The following is a 19,518-nucleotide window of genomic DNA, read 5'->3' as shown; positions in this document are numbered from 1 at the left end:
TAAGCAGGACCCACCTGAATGCTGAGTTCCAGGACAAGCTGCAGCTACCTGCTCCTTCCACACCCCTTCCCATGCCCGCATCCCCTGGCTGAAATCACTACTATTCCATCACTGCTTGGACAGACAACCACTGTGGGCCACACACATGCTGCCGGGGGCTGCTGCTTGCAAGGGTTTCTCCAAAGTGGCTTCTTATCTGCTCCAGCCACATGACCTCAGGGCCCAGGGCAAGCCCGGCAGCCCTAGCCTTTGAAAGTCAAACTTGACTGTGTTTGCCAAGGCTGGTGACAGGCTCCAGAATCACTCTCACCTCCTGTTCTTTTTCTTTCTCTAGTGGAGCAGAGTCTTGGCTGCAAGGGAATGCAAGGAGGAAAAACACAAAAGGCTAAAACCTCATAAAACAGTAGTGATTTCATTGGTATAGAATATAGTCCAAAAACAGACCTAAATAAATGTATATGTAAATGACTGATATGTGAAAAGAGTAGGTTTTTAAAAAAAATCAGTGGAAAAAGATACATTGTTCAATAAATCTACTGGGACAACTGGTTAGTAATTTGGAAAAATATAAACCTAAAATAATACCTATTTTTTTCCTTACACCCCATCCCCCACAAAAAAATTCCAGGGAAGCAAAATATTTAAGCAAAAACAAACACACAAGAAAAAACACTAAACATACAATTATTAGTAGGAAACTGAAATATTTTGTTTTTATGTATAAAATCTTAAAGTAGGGGCAGAACTTTCTAAGAATAAAACCGGTGTCTTTTACTACAAGGAAATTTAAAGGTTTTGCAATGAAGAAAAAAAACATTAAGCAAGGCAAAAGACAAATGAAAAGTGGAAGAAAAATAGTAACACAGATGCCAAAAAACAGGCTAATACCCTTTACCTCTAAGGAGAAATTATAAATCAATAAGAAAAAGACAACTATCAATAGAAAGATGGAAAAAGGACATGAAAAGGCAGTTTACTAAAAATGTGCAAAAAGTTTAGAAACATGTGGAAAGACTCAGAACCTCCCTTATCCTTCATATAAATAAGTATTTAAACAGGGAGCAATTTTTTCATCCATTGACAATGATTAAAAATACTGCGAACACACAGAATTGGTGAAAGTGTGGAGAAACAGGCATTCTCACACGTTTTTGGAGGGAGTTAAAATTGGTACAACTGTTTTGGGGGTAATTTGGCACTATCTATTAAAATATAAGATGTGTACTATTTGGATCCAGAAATTCCAAATCCAGGACTCTGTATTATGGTTGATTTGCATATATATGCAAAGTGATTGTGTAAGAATGCTTCTTGTGGCACTGATGTAATAGGAAAAAGCATCAATAGGAACAGCTGTTAAAAAGAATGGAGTAAACTTATATTGCTGATATGGAAAGAGGTACAAAATATGTCATTGGGTGACAAAGACAGCAAGTTGTCAAGCAGTCTGTGTCATATGATTCCTTTATGTGAGAAATAAAAACAGAATAATATATGCATGACTGGGCGTGGTGGCACATGCCTGTAATCCTGGCACTTTGGGAGGCTGAGGTGGGTGGATCGTTTCAGCCCAGGAGTTTGAGACCAGCCTGGGCAACATGGCAAAACCCTGTGTCTACAAAAAAATACAAAGATTAGCTGGGAGTGGCGGCATGTGCCTGTAGTCTCAGCTATTTGGGAGGCTAAGGTGGGAGGATCACCTGAGCCTGGGAGGTCAAGGCTGCAGTGAGCCAAGATAGCACCACTATACTCTAGTCTAGGTGATAGAGTGACAGCCTGTCTTTAAAAAAAAAAAAAAAATATATATATATATATATATATATACACACATACATATATATACACATACATATATATACATACATATATATATATGCATGTATATGGGTAGAATCTCTGTGAGATTACGCAAAAAATGATGGTATTTATAGAGGGACTAGAGCGAGAGGGAAACAATTCTTTTTTTTTTTTTTTTTTTGAGACGGAGTCTCGGACTGTCACCTGGGCTGGAGCGCGATGGTGCGATCTTGGCTCACTGCAACCTCCGCCTCCTGGGTTCAAGCAATTCTCCTGCCTCAGCCTCCTGAGTAGCTGGGATTATAGGCGCACACCACTGCACCTAGCTAATTTTTTGTATTTTTAGTAGAAACGGGGTTTCACTATGTTGGCCAGACTGGTCTCAAACTTCTGACCTCATGATCTGCCTGTCTTGGCCTCCTAAAATGCTGGGATTACAGTTGTGAGCCACCGTGCCTGGCTGGAAACAATTCTTTTTTGCACATTCCTCTTAACTATTTAAATTTTTGTGAACTATATTAATATGTAATTATTATGATAGAAAAGATCTACAGTCTAATTTTAATCAACTATGCTATCCATCTCCTGAACAAACAGAATACTGCAGAATGTGATAAACCTTTGACATCAATCCTAACGAAATGCCATTAGAGAGTATTAATTAATGTCGATTAGAATGAGAGTTTTCAGGCCAGGACGGTGGCTCACGCCTGTAATCCCAGCACTTTGGGAGGCTGAGGTGTCCGGATCACTTGAGGCCAGGAACTCGAGACTAGCCTGGGCCACAGAGCAAGACCCCCATCTCTACAAAATATTAAAAAATAATTTAAAAAAATGCAAGTGTCTAGGACACAGTGGATTTGAAACAGTCCAGGAAAAAGCTCCTTCCCAGCCCTTTCAGCAGGTACCACTTCCTGTATCTAGAACATTCCAGGGGAACCCTCCTGAAGGCCTTAGGATCTTGGTGCATGCAAGGCTCAAAGCCAGGTAGCTGCCTACAAACTCTGCTCTCATCATGGCTGCCTGGCTCTGCACTAAAGTTCATGAGTCACCTTGGTCCCCTGCCTTATCAGGTCATGCCCACTCTGTTGCACCTGGCAGGTTCTCCCTTAACACGGGTCTAGACTCATGACATCTAGTCTGGGACATCTTTATACTCTTACCCTGATGGAGAAGATACTTAGGTGGGACCAGCAATTAGAACTCCAGGATTCATTTATTTCTATAAGGGAACTTCGATGTCAGTCTCTAATGTCTTTAAATGCGCACCAACATACTACACACGTTTCATTCATGACACATCTATCTTCCTCCCTTTTCCCAAGTCAGACCAGCCACCGCTGTAGAGAAGGTCTGATGTGGAGGGCCCTAGGTCTTACTGCTGAGATGGGCTTTTCCTGGCTATGAGGGAGCAACATGCCATCGGCTGATTGGCTGGGATCAGCTCCAAACCACTCAGGGTCCAAGGTGAACTCACCTTTGTGGGTGAGATCAAGAGTGGTGGAGGAAGTAAGAGTTTCTCACTCCTTTTTCCATTCTTCCTACTAAAGACCCTTCTTAAACCTGTTTGATGAGCACACCTGTGTCACCCACATGTACTTCCATGTTTTCTAAACAAGAGAAACCTAGATAGAAGGAACATTTAAAATTCCCTTACTTTCCCTGGGAAGGTCACCTCTGCTAGCAAGACACTCCAGGGGTAACCGCAGTCCTGGATCAGGCTGCTCAGGGAGTCACAGCCATGCTGGCTGGAAGGCGAGGTGCTGGCCTGAGGCTCTGTCTGCCTATGGGATACTGTCTGGCAGTGCAGCAGGGCCTCGACTGCCCTATTTCACTTGGACAGGACTTGCATCTTGGAAAGGAGAAGCAGCAGCCACCTCCTAGGGGTCCCCTCTTCCTCTCCTGGTGTCTGCTGGAGCACTGATGAACAAGACACACTGCAACCCCATGGCAAGTTTTTTTAGGAAGGAGGTGAGGCTCTACAAAGTTACCTTGTCCTGGACAGCCCCTCCTTAGGCATGCAAGGACAAAGGGACAAGAACCTTAGCTTAGCAGCTGCCTTTCCTGACCTAGCAACTCCTCTTCCATGTGTGATGGTACAGATGAAATCCCTCTACAGGGATCATCGTTATCCAAGTGTTCTTTATCTGATTTCCTGAAGAAAGTTGCAAATGACAGAAGAATTGCTTGTCCACTCCCCTGGACACCCCCTACGCTGCCGCTGCAGCTGAGCCACACACCAGTGACCTCCAGGCAAGTCAGACCAGCCTCCAGGACACCAGGCCCCCGAGGGAGCATGCTGGGAGCCACAAATCATTATTATTTCAGGTTTCCTGTGTATTTGGGGTGATTCACAGGTCCTAATGCTCATAAAGGAAGTATTTCTCTAGCCTGGCTAAACTAAAATTGTCTAAATTAAAGACTTTGGGATACAACTGCAGCAACCAAGCATTTCCTAAGTGCCTGTGATGCCAGGTAAAGCTTTTCAAGCCAACACATCATCCCAGCTTACACTTTGACCCACACTCCCTCACCCCATGAAAGGGCAGCTGCCAGGAAGCTGGAGTGATCCGCTTATTAATCAGTAACTGAGTGTGCAGGGAGTCAATGACACATCAGAGAAAGGTACGCCTGCTCCCCCCCAGGAAATCCCCATCACATGAGTATATGCATTGCCTCACGTCATCCTAGAAGACAAGTTTATGAAGTCTAGAAAGCAAACAGCTTCAGCCTAAGGATCCTTCTCCTTCTGTCTTCAGAGGCCGGACTTCAGCCCAGTCAGAAGGATCAGAGGGGACCTTGGATGGTACCTCATCCCTCCTAGATCTGAAAGAAATATATTTGGTACCCCTTGGCTTAATCTCATGCCTAAGATTTGTCACTAATGAGTATGCATTGAAAATACTGGGCACTTGGAGACCCATATTGCAGGATCTCTCTGAACTACAGGTTCCTACATCTACTCCACCCACTTTAAGAGTTCAAGTAGAAATCTATGGGACGAGGTGGGAGGAGGGAGAGCGTCAGGAAAGACAGAGAATGGATGCTGGGCTTAACATCTAGGTGATGGGATGATCTGGGCAGCAAACCACCATGGCACACATTTACCTATGTAATAAACCTGCACATCCTCCACATGTACCCCTAAAGTTAAAAGAAAAGTTGGAAGGGAAGAAAAGTCTATGGAAAAATACTTTGAAAAATGTAGATAGGGTCGGGCGTGGTGGTTCATGCCTGTAATCCCAGCACTTTGGGAGGCCAAGGCGGGCGGATCACCTGAGGTCAGGAGTTTGAGACCAGCCTGGCCAACATGGTGAAACCCTGTCTCTACTAAAAATACAAAAATTAGCCGGGCGTAGCATACACCTGTAATACCAGCTACTCGGGAGGCTGAGACTGGAGATCACTTGGACCAGGGAGGCAGAGGTTGTAGTGACCTGAGATCATGCCACTGCACTCCAGCCTGGGCAACAGAGCAAGACTCCGTCTTGAAAGAAAGAAAGAAAGAAAAGAAAGAAAAGAAAAGAAAAGAAAGAGAAAGAAAGAAAGAAAGAAAGAAAGAAAGAAAGAAAGAAAGAAAGAAAGAAAGAAAGACGTAGATTGCTATATACACTTAAGGTGTGTTACTATTAGCTCTACAGGGATCATCGTTATCCAAGTGTTCTTTATCTGAGTTCCTGAAGATTCAAGTTGCAAAAGACAGCAAAAATCATGTAGATATTTATGAGTCAGTTGTTTAATAAATTTGGCCCTTGCTCAAATACTGACCGCCTCCTACCCCAACTTTGCCCTGCCCATCTAGGCAAAGTGTTCTCTCTTTGATGGTTAGAGGGTGCTATCATCCAACAATATGCAATGTACCAAAATGCAAAGTAAGATAAACATCCATGCAGAAAAAAAAAAAAATAGAAAACTTCATGAAGTCCCTGAAAGCAGTGGAGAACTGTTTGACTCACAACTCCATTGCCAAATAAGGAGGCCAGTGTTGAAAAAGAGGCAATGAATGAAGGAAGAAGCCTTTCAAAAGAGATAGACCTGTTTGTTAAAGGATGAAGAGAGACCCTTAGCCCTTAAATACGCTTGTTAATAAGATGACTCATTTAGGAGTACGCTGTGAATGTTCAAATTGTAGTTTATGGCATGTCACACTGTGCTTCCACACAATTTTTTTTTTTTTTTTTGAGACAGGGTCTCACTCTGTCACCCAGGCTGGAGTGCAGTGGTGTGATCTCAGCTCACTGCAACCTCCACCTCCCAGGTTCAAGCGATTCTCCTGCCTCAGCCTCCCAAGTAGCTGGGACTGCAGGTGCCCACCACCAAGTCTGGCTAATTTTTTGTATTTTTAGTAGAGACGGGGTTTCACCGTATTAGCCAGGGTGGTCTCGATCTGCTGACCTCGTGATCCACCCACCTCGGCCTCCCAAAGTGTTGGGATTACAAGTATGAGCCACTGCGCCTGGACACAATTTTTTTTTTTTTTTTTCCGAGACAGGGTCTCAGCCTGTCACTCAGGCTAGAGTGCAGTGGCGTGATCTCGGCTCACTGCAACCTCCACCTCCCAGGTTCAAGCGATTCTCCTGCCTCAGCCTCCTGAGTAGCTGGGACTACAGGCATGCATCACCATACCCAGCTAATTTTTGTATTTTTGTAGACATGAGGTTTCACCACGTTGTCCAGGCTGGTCTCGAACTCCTGACCTCAAGTGATCCGCCCACCTCGGCCTCCCAAAGTGCTGGGATTACAGGCATGAGCCACCGTGCCCAGCCCATACAATTTTGTTGGAAAAACCACACATGTGCACAAAAGCAGCATGACTTGACTCATTATTTGCTCAACTTAAGAATCGGTGCAACACTGCGATCTTTAAGTCCTTTTCAGTTTCTTTTTTAAAGATAATCAATTTCCCTCTCCCAACCCCTTGTCCTATGTCTATGAAATTTTGGTCTTCATTTAGAATAGAGTAACTTTTTTTCGAGATGGAGTCTCGCTCTGTTGCCTAGGCTGGAGTGCAGTGGCACGATCTCGACTCACTGCAACCTCCACCTCCCTGGTTCAAGCAATTTTCCTTCTTTAGCTTCCCGAGCAACTGGGACTACAGGTGCATGCCATCACGCCCAGCTAATTTTTGTATTTTTAGTACAGATGGGGTTTCACCATGTTGGTCAGGCTGGTCTTGAACTCCTGACCTTGTGATCCACCCACCTCAGACTCCCAAAATTCTGAGATTACAGGCATGAGCCACTGCGCCCAGCCTAGAGTAGAAGAACTTTAAAAAGTGGGCTTTTATTAGGATTCAAGGACTCTTCTACTTGGGTCTAAGGAAAAACCGAATTTTTTATAGCACTTTGTCTCCAACCAGCAGAAGTCACTATGGCTGTTTCCAGAAGACCTTGCCTGGCACAAGAGAAAGCAACCATGAAATCAAGCTGATCTGTCCTTTTCCCTGTTTGGGGAAACACAGGATCATGGAAGCTAGATTTATTCAGTCCAGCGAGGTGCTCCTTATTCCTCTACAGCAGAGTCTCAAAGTGTAGGCCTTGATCAAACTGACTTTAAAATTTGAGGTCTTTCTTTGATCTTTGTGAGTAAATGATGCCATTTCATAGATTTCCATTATTACATAAGACTAGGGGCTACGTACAAGTACCTAAGTGGGTTATAATGAGTTATTAACATTTGGAATTTTTGTTTTTTGTTTTTTTGAGACAGAGTCTCATTCTGTTACCCAGGCTGGAGTGCAGTGGCGTGATCTCCGCTCACTGCAACCTCAGCCTCCCAGGTTCAAGCAATTCTCGTATCTCAGCCTCCCGAATAGCTGGGATTACCAGCATGCACCACCACACCCGGCTAGTTTTTGTATTTTTAGTAGAGACGAGGTCTCACCATGTTGGCCAGGCTGTTCTTGAACTCCTGGCCTCAAGCAATCTGTCTTCCTCGGCCTCCCAAAGTGCTGGGATTACAGGCATGCGCCACCATGCCCGGCCTGGAATTTATAAACTAAAACCAGCCATTTCTAGAGATCCCTAAAAACTCTGATTCCTTTCTCATTAGGTAATCTGAACATCATTCAATGCTAAGCAACATTGGAAAGGTTCTACTAGGCACAAGAGAACATAGAGAACTAGAATTCTACTCCCCCTCTTAAAGGAGAAATTACAACTAATTAGGTAATTTTCAAGCAAGTTTATTGTAGGTTGCATGGTTCACTCTAAGTATATAATGACATACTTTCATGAATGAAATTGGTCGCTACTAGCTTTACTGTACCAGGATTTTAAAAATACTTTCTATGCATCAGACTTCAAATATGTTAAAGCAAATCCTGCCACCCTCAAATTTGCTTGTCTGGTATTGCTATTTAAGTACTTTGCAATATAGCATCAAGGTAAGAAACTGAAGTTACTTGGATAATAGTGTTTTGGGGGCAGTGTTTCACAATATAAAGTACTGAGTTTGAAGTTCATATTTCTCAGTTATAAGCTTTATGAGTGTTGCTAGCATCAAGTTTGTTGTTCTCGAATATTGTTGTTATGGCGGAGCTCTTTTTCCATCGGAGAGAAAGAGCAGGTGGGTAAAGTGGTCATTAGAGTCTTCTGCCCACCTTACAATACCATTTGACCCAGCAATCCAGTTACTGAGTATATACCCAGAGGAATATAAATCGTTCCATCACAAAGACACACGTACATGTATGTTCATTGCAGCACTGTTCACAACAGCAAAGACATGAAATCAACCCAAATGCTCAACAATGGTAGACTGGATAAAGCAAATGTGGTACATATATACCATGGAATACTATGCAGCCATAAAAAAGAACGAGATCATGTCCCTTGTGGGAATATGGATGCAGCTGGAAGTCATTATCCTTAGCAAACTAAGGCAGGAACAGAAACCAAATACCACATGTTCTCACTTATAAGTGGGAGCTTAATGATGAGAACTTATGGACACAAAGATGGAAACAACAGATACCTGAGGCCTCCACCTCAGGGTGCAGGATAGGAGGAGGGAGAGGAGCAGGAAACATAACTAATGCGTACTAGGCTTAACACCTGGGTGACAAAATAATCTGTACTACAAACCCCCATGACATGAGTTTACCTATTTAACAAACCTGCACATGTATCGCTGAACTTAGAAGTTACAAAAAAAAAAAAAAGAATAGGAGCAATTAGAGAAGATTGAGAACCACTGTTCTGAGTCCATGTGCTTTAGAAAATTTTGCATGAAAAGACACCAGAAAGAGTAAACAGCACTAGAAACCCAGGCAACCTGGGACATGCCTATGAGTGTCGCCCAGGTACTTATAGCTACATGGGGACTGGGGGGTCTTAACCCTGAGAGCAATGTGGGTCTCGATTGAGATTTTCTATGGTTAACTTCAATTCTAACCCTTGAAGGAGACTCATGGGATGGGTGGACTGTAAGAGCCTGCTAAGGGAAAGGTTTTGCTAACTCCGGCTGCAAAGAACCGAGGACAAAGGCAGAAATGAGTGACTTGCTTGATGGTTCTCCATCCTTTCCATCAACTCCCAACCCTTTAACAAGACACAGAAAAGAGATTTTTCTTAATCTTTTTTTTTTTTTTTTTGAGACAAAGTCTCGCTCTTTTCCCCCGGGCTGGAGTGCAATGGCGCGATCTTGGCTCACTGCAACCTCCGCCTCCTGGGTTCAATTGATTCTCCTGCCTCAGCCTCCCAAGTAGCTGGGATTATAGGCATGCACCACCACACCTGGCTAATTTTTGTATTTTTAGTAGAGACGAGGTTTCACCATGTTGGCCAGGCTGGTCTCGGACTCCTGACCTCAGGTGATCCGCCCGCCTTGGCCTCCCAAAGTGCTGGGATTACAGGCGTGAGCTACCGTGCCTGGCTATGTTTCATTCTTAAAGTATCTTGCACATGCTAATATTTCCTTTTCAATTATGCACATACCTCAGTTTTCCAAGCAACTCATTCATTCACTTATTCAAACATTTATTTATTCATTCATTCATTTTTTGAGAAGGGTCTCACTCTGCTGCCCAGACTGGAGTACAATTGTGCAATCACAGCTCACTGCAGCCTTGATCTCCTGGGCTCAAGCAATCCCCCTATGGTAGCCTCCCAAGTAGCTGGGACTACAGACACATGACCATGCCTGGCTATGTTGGAACATTTTTTTTGTAGACCTAGGGTCTCACTATGCTGCCCAAGCTGGCCTTGAACTCCTGGTCTCAAGCTCTCTTTCTGCGTTGGCCTCCCAGAGTGCTGGGATTACAGGTATGAGCCCATACCCAGACCATTCAAATATTTATTAGTACCTGTTGGTATGTACCAGTGTGCCTGTGTGTGCTAGAGAAATCCAGATGAATTAGACAAGTCCAGTCCTTGGGGAGTTTACAGATTAGTAGACAAAATAATAGGGTAGACAAGAGCCACAGTGAAAATACGTTAAATAAGAAAGAATGTTATCTGCTCGGTGTGGTGGTTCACACCTGTGATCCCAGAGCTTTATGAGGCTGAGGCAGGTGAGGTCAGGAGTTCAAGATCAGCCTGGCCAACATGGTGAAACCCTGTCTCTACTAAAAATACAAAAATTAGCCGGGCATGGTGGTGGGCACCTGTAATCCCAGCTACTCGGGATGCTGAGGCAGAAGAATCGCTTGAACCCAGGAGGCAGAGGTTACAGTGAGCTGAGATCGTGCCACTGCACTCCAGCATGGGGCCTGGGGAACACAGCAAGACCCTATCTCAAAAAAAAAAAAAAAAGTTATGAATGCTGTAAGATAGGTTCAGGTAAGGAGCTATGAGAATCTGAGTGAAGGGGAAAAAAGCAGATATAGGTGAGGAGGTAAGGAGAATCTCTGTGGAAGAAAGAACATTCAAGCTGGACTTCAGGGATATGGCAATAGGAAGCCATTGAATACTTAGGAGCACTGCCACAGCATGATCAAGTTCTCTTTAGAAAGGTTCAGAGACAATGGGGAACAGAGGAAGACCTGCCCAAGAGACCGCTGCAATAGTGAGTGTAGTGAGGCTCTAGCCAAAGTCGGGCAGTAGTGGGTGAATGTTCCGGAAGGAAGACTAAGGGAGGCTCCTGAAGATCAACAGGTGGTCCAAGTCATTGGCTCTTCTTGCTCCATTTACTCCCCATTTTCTCCCTCTGCCTATGGATGCTCTAGGACAGAGTAGGCCATGGAAACGGCCACTGTGAAGAGTAAGAAAAACATCAGTAATACCCCAGACATAATACTGAGTGAAAGCAGCCATCAACAGAGTGCATGATTCCCATATAAAGTTGAGGGATTCACAAAACTATCCCCTGGTGATAGAGATTAGAACAGTGGCTGTCTCTGGGAGGCGCTGTTGTCTGGAAGGAGGCAGGAGCCTGTGCTAGGTGCTGGAAGAGTTCTAGGTCTTGATCTGGGTGGTGGCAACAGAGATGTTTACCTAGGTTAAAAAAAAATAAAAAAATTGGCCGGGCTCGGTGGCTCACGCCTGTAATCCCAGCACTTTGGGAGGCTGAGGCAGGCAAATCACGAGGTCAAGAGATCAAGACCATCCTGGCCAATGTAGTGAAATCCTGTCTCTACTAAAAATACAAAAATTAGCTGGGCGTGGTGGCATGTGCCTGTAATCCCAGCTACTTGGGAGGCTGAGGCAGGAGAATCGCTTGAACCTGGGCGGCAGAGGTTGCAGTGAGCCAAGATTGTGCTACTGCACTCTAGCCTGGTTACAGAGGGAGACTTATCAAAAAAAAAAAAAAAAAAAAAATCACTGAGCTGTATGTTCAAGCTTTGTGCACTTTTCTGGGAAATGAGAAGCGAGAGAAACTAACAATGGAAACTGAGAAGTCACGGCTGGAGTCTGGGTGGGGTGTGAGGCACAATCTGTGAATATGCTACCTGACTTTTCAAAAGGGACTCTGCAGATGCCATTAGGTGAAAGATCTTGAGATGAGGAGATTATCCTGGATCATCTAGGTGGGTCCTGTGTGACCTCGAGTGTACTTCTAAGTGGAAGATGGATGCAGGAGCATCAGTCTTAGGAGGAGACGTGGCAACAGAGGCAGAGGCCGGCATGATGAGATTGCTGGCTGGGCCATGAGCCAAGGAATGCAGGCAGCCTCCAATATCTGGAAAAGGCAGGAAAAAAGAATCTCCCCTAGAGCCTCCAGAAGGAATGCTTCCCTGCAGATTCATTTTTTACTTTGGAACTGTAAGAGAGTAAATGTGTGTTGCTTTAAGTCACCGAGTTTATGATAATTTGTCAGAGAAGCAATCAAAAATGAATTCAGGTGGAAAACCAAAAGGGTATGGCGTCCAGCAGCCAGGTGAAGAAAGTGTACTGGGGTGGAGGAGGGGTGATCAATGGTGTCACCAGTTGCTGCCAGGCCATGTAAGGTAAGGTGAGCATTGACCACCGGGTGAAGGAAGGCGAAGGTCCTGGTAATGCCAGCAAGGGCTGTTTCCGTGGTGTGGTGGGTTTCAGAGTGCGTGGGGTGCTTATCACCTGTCTAAATAAATGAAGACTACATATGGACCAATGAGGAGTGTGTGTCATAAGAAAAAAAATAAGTGAAGATGATGAATGCTGTTGCCGAAGCATCAGTCCGGGTTATTTCTCAGGAATACTTCCAAAGACAATTACTCTCATGTATTTCTAGGATTCCTGTTTGTTTCTTTTTATTTCCTCCAGAGAATACTAATTTTTGACATTCTTCCCAATTCTGGGTCTCGAAGCCGCTTTATTCACTGAATTGTGGGGTGACAGCAGAGAGCACTCCTGGAGCTTGTGCTGACCCTGGGGTGGCCATGAAACTGCAGTGACCTGGGCCCTGGATGCCCCACCAGCTGGCCCTAGCTTCATCCTTCAGGTGAGACTCACCTGGCACCACAGAAGGCCAGACTGTAGAAGCCCCTGCAGGTGGTAGAGGGCAGTGACTGTTGATTGGTCAGGCAGGCTCCCCAGGATGCCCCCTTAGATGCCAAGTGATCTCAACCCCTTCAGTAAGTCGACTTCTCAGCTCTACTCTGCTCAGAAGGTGGTGGCAGTTCAGCAAATTCCCCAAGCATCAGTTTTTATCAGACTGGCTTTCCAAGATGGGCTGAGCTCAAGATGTTCCTGGACCTGGGTAGAGTGGGAACCCCAAGTCTTCCTGCACTTAGATCTCCTCCTTATTGTCCCTCCCCATTTAATTATTCAAGCCCTGAAGCTCTGAATGGCCAGAGCCCAAAGTCTTACAGACCCATGTGTGGCTGAATCTGTGGACTTCTCAGCCACGTTGAGACAGAGACAAACCCTGTGGGATTAAAACATGGCATCAAGACCTTCAGACATCAAGGTTACCCCAACACTAGTGGAGGAGTCAGGCTTGCCTTTTTCCTAGGGTCTTCTCAAGCAGAGGGCATGGTCAGCTGGCATGGTCAGATATCTGCCCACAGTAGGACCTATCCAGGATCGGTGGGGCATGGAGGAGCATGAGCCACCCTCTGGCAGTTATCATCCCTCCGGGTGGCAGGCTTGGGGCTCAGGAAAAACCCCAGTTCCCTATTCACTTTATTTATTTATTGAGACAAGATCTCCTCTGTCACTCAGGCTGGAGTGCAGTGGCGTGATCACAGCTTATTGAAGGCTCAACTTCTCAGGCTCAGGTGATCCTCCCACCTTAGCCTCCCAAGTAGCTGGGACTACAGGTGCATGCCACCATGACTGGCTAATTTTTGTAATTTTTTCTTGTAGAGATAGTTTTTCACCATGTTGCCCAGGCTGGTCTCAAACTCCTGGGCTCTAGTGACCTGCCCATCTCAGCCTCCTAAAGTGCTGGGATTACAGGCATGAGCCACTGTGTCTGACCCCCATTCCCTTTAAAGAGCATGTAAAACCTTTGATTTTACTGTTATTATTGCCAAGCATGAGTACATGGAAAAATAAAGTGGGTCAATTTAAAGATAAATATTAAATATGATAGTTCAAGTGGTACACCAAATTGGTAAAAAGCGAAAGACTTATAAAATCTGAAGAGTAACCAAAGTATAGTACATCAAATTGGAGGGAAAAAAACCTGGGGTAGTGATTCATGGATGCCCAGAGTCTGGGAAGCACAGTAATACAGCCTGGGAAGGAGGTTTAGACCTAAAGTCCTTTCCTTGTCTATTTCTTTTGTGAAAAATGCTGGTCGCAGCTCAATAAGTGGACTTCATACTCTGCTAACACGTGCCTGCAGCTGGGAGAGCACTGCTCTCACCTGAGCTTGGGGTGAGGCTCTTGACCCCACCGCCCTGAGCTCCTTCCCTGCTCAGCCATGGCTCTGTCACTTGCTCAAGGTGGGCAGCCTGGCTTCACCATGTCCAAAGCCGTGCGTGGCAGACAGCATGTTGGCTCAAACAAGTTGGACTTGTTTTGTGAATGTGCCTTCGTGTGAGCGTGAATATGTGTACGTAGAGAGGGTGCAGCAAAGTGGGTGCAGGGGGAACAAACGGGGTCAGGCCTTCTCCCTGGGGAAAGGGCCAGGATGCTCCCATCCAAGGGCTAAGCCAGGAGGACAGGCCCCGAGGACGGGCACTGTTCAGAAACGAGCCTCAAACAACAGAGCTGGTTCATGGTACTCCCCTTCCCCGGCAAAAGCCTCCTGCTTCTCCAGAGACAGGGGGCTCTAACCACAAGGGTGTCAGCATTCCTGGTCCAGCAGGAGAGGAGGGAAGTGCAAAAGGCAGCTTGGGGCTTGCTAGAAGCCCTTAGCTAGGGAGAAGAAAAGAAATTGTCTCCATCCAGGCATCTCTTTGAAAGGATATTCCACCCCCAGATTTCTCCTTTGACAACCTCTCCCACAAGTTTTTTGTTTGTTTGTTTTTGAGACAAGGTCTTTCTCTGTCTGTCACCCAGGCTGGAGAGTACAGTGGTGTGATCTGGCTCACTGCAACTCCGCCTCCTGGGTTCCAGTGATCCTCCCACCTCAGCCTCCTGAGTAGCTGGGACTGCAGGCATGAGCCACCACACCCAGCTAATTTTTTGTAGAGACGGGGTTTCACCATGTTGCCCAGGCTGGTCTCGAACTCCTGGGCTCAAGTGATCCACCCACCTCGGCCACCCAAAGTGCTGGGATTATAAGCATGAGCCACTGTGCCTAGCCTTCCTCTCTCTCAATTTAAAGACAACCCTGTACTAGTTCTTAGGTTAGAACTCTGAAGGCAGAAGCTGGCAGCCCAGTGGAGGGCTGGGCTAGTGTGACCATTGTCAAGTTTGGGCCATGCGTCTGCAGATGCATTGTTTTGAGCTTTGTTCCACATGCTCAGGTTGGGGCCCAGAAGTAAGGATGTCTGCAGCATGGCCCACCCTCAGGCTCTTAGGCAACAGATGAGTATACAGGTCAGAAGCACGTGTGATAGTGGGTCCCTGGGTCCCTCTCTAAGCGTCAGACAAGGCAAACCATGGTGCTAGGTGGTTAGCAGAGCTGGGAGCTGGGGCCATCCAGGGCAACTGGCCAGGGGTGCCTGTAAGCATACTCAGGATGGTGTTGGGAGGACGAGCCACACCCTAAGGCTCCTTTCTAGAGGATACAGTGACAACACAGGGGGGTGCCCCATGAGCCACCGCAAACCTGTCAGTCTCAACCTCTCTTACTTCCTGCACTCATTTTTTCTTTTCTTTTTTGTTTTCTATTTTTTTGTGACAAAACTCACTCTGTCGCCCAGGCTGGAATGTAGTGGTGCGATCTCGGCTCACTGCAACCTCTGCCTCCTGGGTTCAAACAATTCTCCTACCTCAGCCTCCCGAGTAGCTGGGATTACAGGCATGCACCACCACACCCAGCTAATTTTTGTATTTTAGCAGAGATAAGATTTTACCATGTTGCCCAGGCTGATCTCGAACTCCTGACCTCAAGTGATCCGCCTGCCTCAGCCTCCCAAGTAGCTGGGAGTGCACCACCACGCCCAGTGCACAACCACGCCCGGCTAATTTTTTGTATTTTTAGTTGAGACAGCGTTTCATCATGTTGGCCAGGCTGGTCTCAAACCCCTGACCTCAAGTGATCCGCCCGCCTCACCCTCCCAAATTCCTGGGATTACAGCTGTGAGCCACCGAGCCCGGCCTCGTGCACTCAGTTTTTCTTATATCTTCTTCTAAACCCTTCAGCACGACCCGACACCAAACATGAACTTCTAAGATTAAACTGGGCTCTCACCACAGAATGCTGAGTCCCAGCATATTGTCTAGAAACTCTCCCGAATTCATCCCCCTTCTCCCCGTGGTCACAGCCACTGCAGTGGCAGCCATGCAGAAGCATCCTGCCTGATCTCCTCACACCCACTTAGGCTGTCTCTGTTCCTCCTTGACACTGCAGCCAGGGTCCTCTTCCAAAGATGCAAATCTGACCATGAACCCTGCCTGAACCTCTTCCCTGGCTTCCTCCCCCCTTTTTTTTTTTTGAGATGGAGTCTTGCTCTATTGCCCAGGCTGAAGTACAGTGGCGTGATCTTGGCTCACTGCAACCTCCACCTCCCGGGCTCACCTGGCTTCCCATTTTTGTTAGAGTCAAGTCCCAAATCCTGACCACAGCCTACGAAGCCCTGTGTGATGTGGCCCCGACTGACTTTTGGCCTCCTCCCACATCCCTGTCCTTGCCCATCAGCCTCTGGCCATGTTGGTTTTATTTTCAATATTTTACTATGTCAAGCTCTTCCTGCCAGAGCCTTCACACATGCTGTCCCCTTTGCCCGAAATATTCTTCCTGCTATATGTCACCTGGCTAATAAGCCTAGCCTATCAATCAGCTCTCAGTGTCAATGTCACTTTCTCAAGAAGACTCTCTGTGCTCCTCCCCTCTAGATCCATACTCTGATACACCATTAATTAAGCAACTATCATGTGATCTGTGTGTTCCCTCTCCCTCCCCATTATCCCATTAGCTCCATGAAGACAGGAACTGAATTGGTTTTGTTCAGTGATATCTCCCCACACCCAGCACAGTGCTGTCAACCCATTAAGGAACCAGTTACATGACTGAATAAATGATGGAGAAATTAGGCAGGATGACCCAATGAAAATCCACCTGAAACAGTGGGTGCTAAGTCCTTTCAACCAAAGATCTAAGAGTAGTTGCTGGGCTCATCTTGAAAGCAAGAGTTAGAAGCAGGGGACAACTGTTGGTTTTCAGGAGTCCCCCTTATCCACGGTTTCACTTTCCATGGTTTCAGTAACCCACGGTCAACCTGGGTCCAAAAATATAATTAAATGGAAAATTCCAGAAATAATTTATGTTTTAAATTAGTTTTCAATAGTAGCCAATGCCACATCACCATACCTGTCATTCACCTCACTCCAACCCATCATGTAGGCATCTTATTATCTTTTTTTTCGAGGTGGGGTCTCACTCTGTTGCTCAGGCTGGAGTGCAGTGGCACAATCATGGCTCACTGCAGCCTCCACCTCTCAGGTGATCCTCCCACCTTAGCCTCCCAAGTAGCTAGAATTATAGGCACATGCCACCACACCCAGGTAATTTTGGTATTTTTTGTAGACACAAGGTCTCCCTATGTTGCCCAGGCTGGTCTTGAACTCCTGGGCTCAAGTGATCCTCCTACCTCGGCCTCCCAAAGTGCTAGGATTACAGATGTCAGCCACCGTGCCCAGCCTCAAGTTATCATCTTACATCATCACAAGAAGAGTGAGTACAGTACAATAAGATGTTTTGAGAGAAAGGGGCCACATTCAAATAGCTCTTATCACAGTATATTGTTATAACTATTCTATTATTGTTGTTGTTAATCTCTTCCTATTGTTCTTAATTTATAAATTTAACTTTATCATAGGTATGTATATACGGGAAAAAACATAGCATATATAGGATTCGGTACTATCCATGGTTTTAGGGATCCACCGATGGTCTTGAAATGTATCCCCTTGGACAAGGGGGAACTACTGTATATCTAAGCATGATGGCCCCATAGTCACCAGTCCCAGAGCCAGGCCTGGGGAACATCCAGAGAGTCGCTTTGCCTCTGGCCTGAGCCTACCTGGAATCCTGTGGACTAGGTCTATCTCTTCCACTCAAAGATTTTTGGGATGGAGCCAGCATTGATTGTGGAGTCAGATACATGTGGCTTTCCCACTATTTAGCTATTTGACCTTAGACGCATTAATCAGAGCCTCCCTGAGCCTCAGATTCCATATCCTGAAATGGGAATAACAAAACCTGCCCCAGGTTCAATTAAGGACTTAAATACCACCAGCGTGCAGCTCAGCACACAGTCTGGTCCAAAGTGCCGGTCCCTTTTCCTTGGCGAAACTGGCTCATGCCTTTCATTTCACTCTTTTGGAGTCCCAAGCCAGCGGTGTAGGACAAGAATATAAGGGAAGGTCTGAGAGGTTGGAGGACACAGTCCAACCCAGACATGGCCCAGGCCTCTCCACCCATCCAGAGGAGCCCTGGTGCAAGGCTAGGGCGGCACCAGGAAACCCAAACTAGTGAGAAGAGCTACGGATCTGTGTCTCTTTGAAGCAGAAGTGAGGTGGGATGGGGAGGTGGGAACAGGTGAGTCCATTATTCAAACAGAAACGGAGAGTGGTTGCAAAGAGGGAGAGGCCGATAAGTGAAGAGGAAGGAAAGCCGGGGCGTATGGGGGGCTGGGGCCAGAAACAGGAATCCAGGTTGTCGGAGGGCAGGGGCTGCAGAAGGAACACGCTGGAAGGAGGGGTGCTGGGGAAATGGGAGAGCTGGCACGGAGGCGGGCCAGGCGGTAAGGGTGGAAAGGAAGAGCAAGTTCCTGGATAAAGGAAGGAGGGGTTGAGGGGGACGACAGTGACCTGTTGCCTGGAGAGAAGAAGAGGGGAAGCGAGGGAAGGGAGGGCAGAGGCTGTCACCTTGGGTCCTCCTAGAGGGCAGGTGAACGGGGCTCGCCCGGGAGTGGAAGGCTGCGGGAGGCCTGGGTTGGGGTGGGGGGCCCCGGCCTGGCTGTACCTGCTGCTCCCCGCGCAGCTCTCCCACGTAGTACTGCTCCAACCAGCGGCGCGCGTTGGCCGAGTGCCTGTGCGGCGGCCCGTCCAGGTCTGCGCTGATGTCCTGGCCCGCCCTGGCCCGCAGCAGCTGCTCGCCCCCCGGGTGGTGCCGCACGAAGCTGGAGAGGTCGTAGAGGCGGGCCCCGCGGCGGACCCAGCACGCGCCGGCCGCCAGGCGCCGCTGGACCTCGGAGGGCGAGAAGGAGGCGGCGGGGGGCGGAGCGGGGGCCATGGCCGGAGACCGCAGCTCCCAGCGCGCACCCCGGCGTCTGCTCTGCTGCCGCCCTGAGCGCCTCTAACATCCCGGGAGCCCCGGGGCCGTTGCGGGCGGGCCGCCACCGCACCTGCTCATTTGCATACCGCGCTCCCATTGGCCGGCAGGGAGCCCCGGCAGAGCCGCGAGGGGCGGGCCCGGCGCCGGGAGCTGCGCGCCAGGTGGCCCCGGGCAGGGAGAGGCGCGCCCGCAAGGTATGTCCCGCGCAGCAGGAGGGCGGGCGGACACAGGCGGAGCGAGTCTCCCCGTCGCGGGTGGTTGTCTGGGCGGACATCCTCGGTGGCCTGATCGCCGCTGGAATAACTTCAACTGCTTCCAGGGAGGAGCTGGCCGCATGGGACCCTCTGGCTCCAGGAGGTGCCCGAGAGAGCGAGAGGCGAATGAGGTGCTCGCCTCGGGTGCAAATATTTGTTTTGTTTTTAAATTTTCAGTAGCTTTTGGGGTACCAGTGGTTTTTGGTTACGT

The 19,518-nt window shown here is 47.4% G+C and overlaps 1 protein-coding gene across 1 annotated transcript in view; it reads right to left on the bottom strand.

Moving 5' to 3' along the window:
* Positions 1 to 19,088, bottom strand: part of FA2H (fatty acid 2-hydroxylase) — a 65,028-nt gene extending 45,940 nt beyond the window's left edge. The window contains exon 1 of the mRNA XM_055297947.2: positions 18,742 to 19,088. Within this exon, the coding sequence (XP_055153922.1) occupies positions 18,742 to 19,011 (270 nt within the window). The 5' untranslated portion in view covers positions 19,012 to 19,088. The remainder of the gene's footprint in view (positions 1 to 18,741) is intronic.
* Positions 19,089 to 19,518: the final 430 nt, after the last annotated feature.

Source organism: Symphalangus syndactylus, chromosome 11, assembly GCF_028878055.3.
Source record: "Symphalangus syndactylus isolate Jambi chromosome 11, NHGRI_mSymSyn1-v2.1_pri, whole genome shotgun sequence".
Classification (NCBI taxonomy): Eukaryota; Metazoa; Chordata; class Mammalia; order Primates; family Hylobatidae; genus Symphalangus; species Symphalangus syndactylus.
Note: the sequence above shows the minus strand (reverse complement) of the source record. Positions and strands in the feature narration are given on the sequence as shown.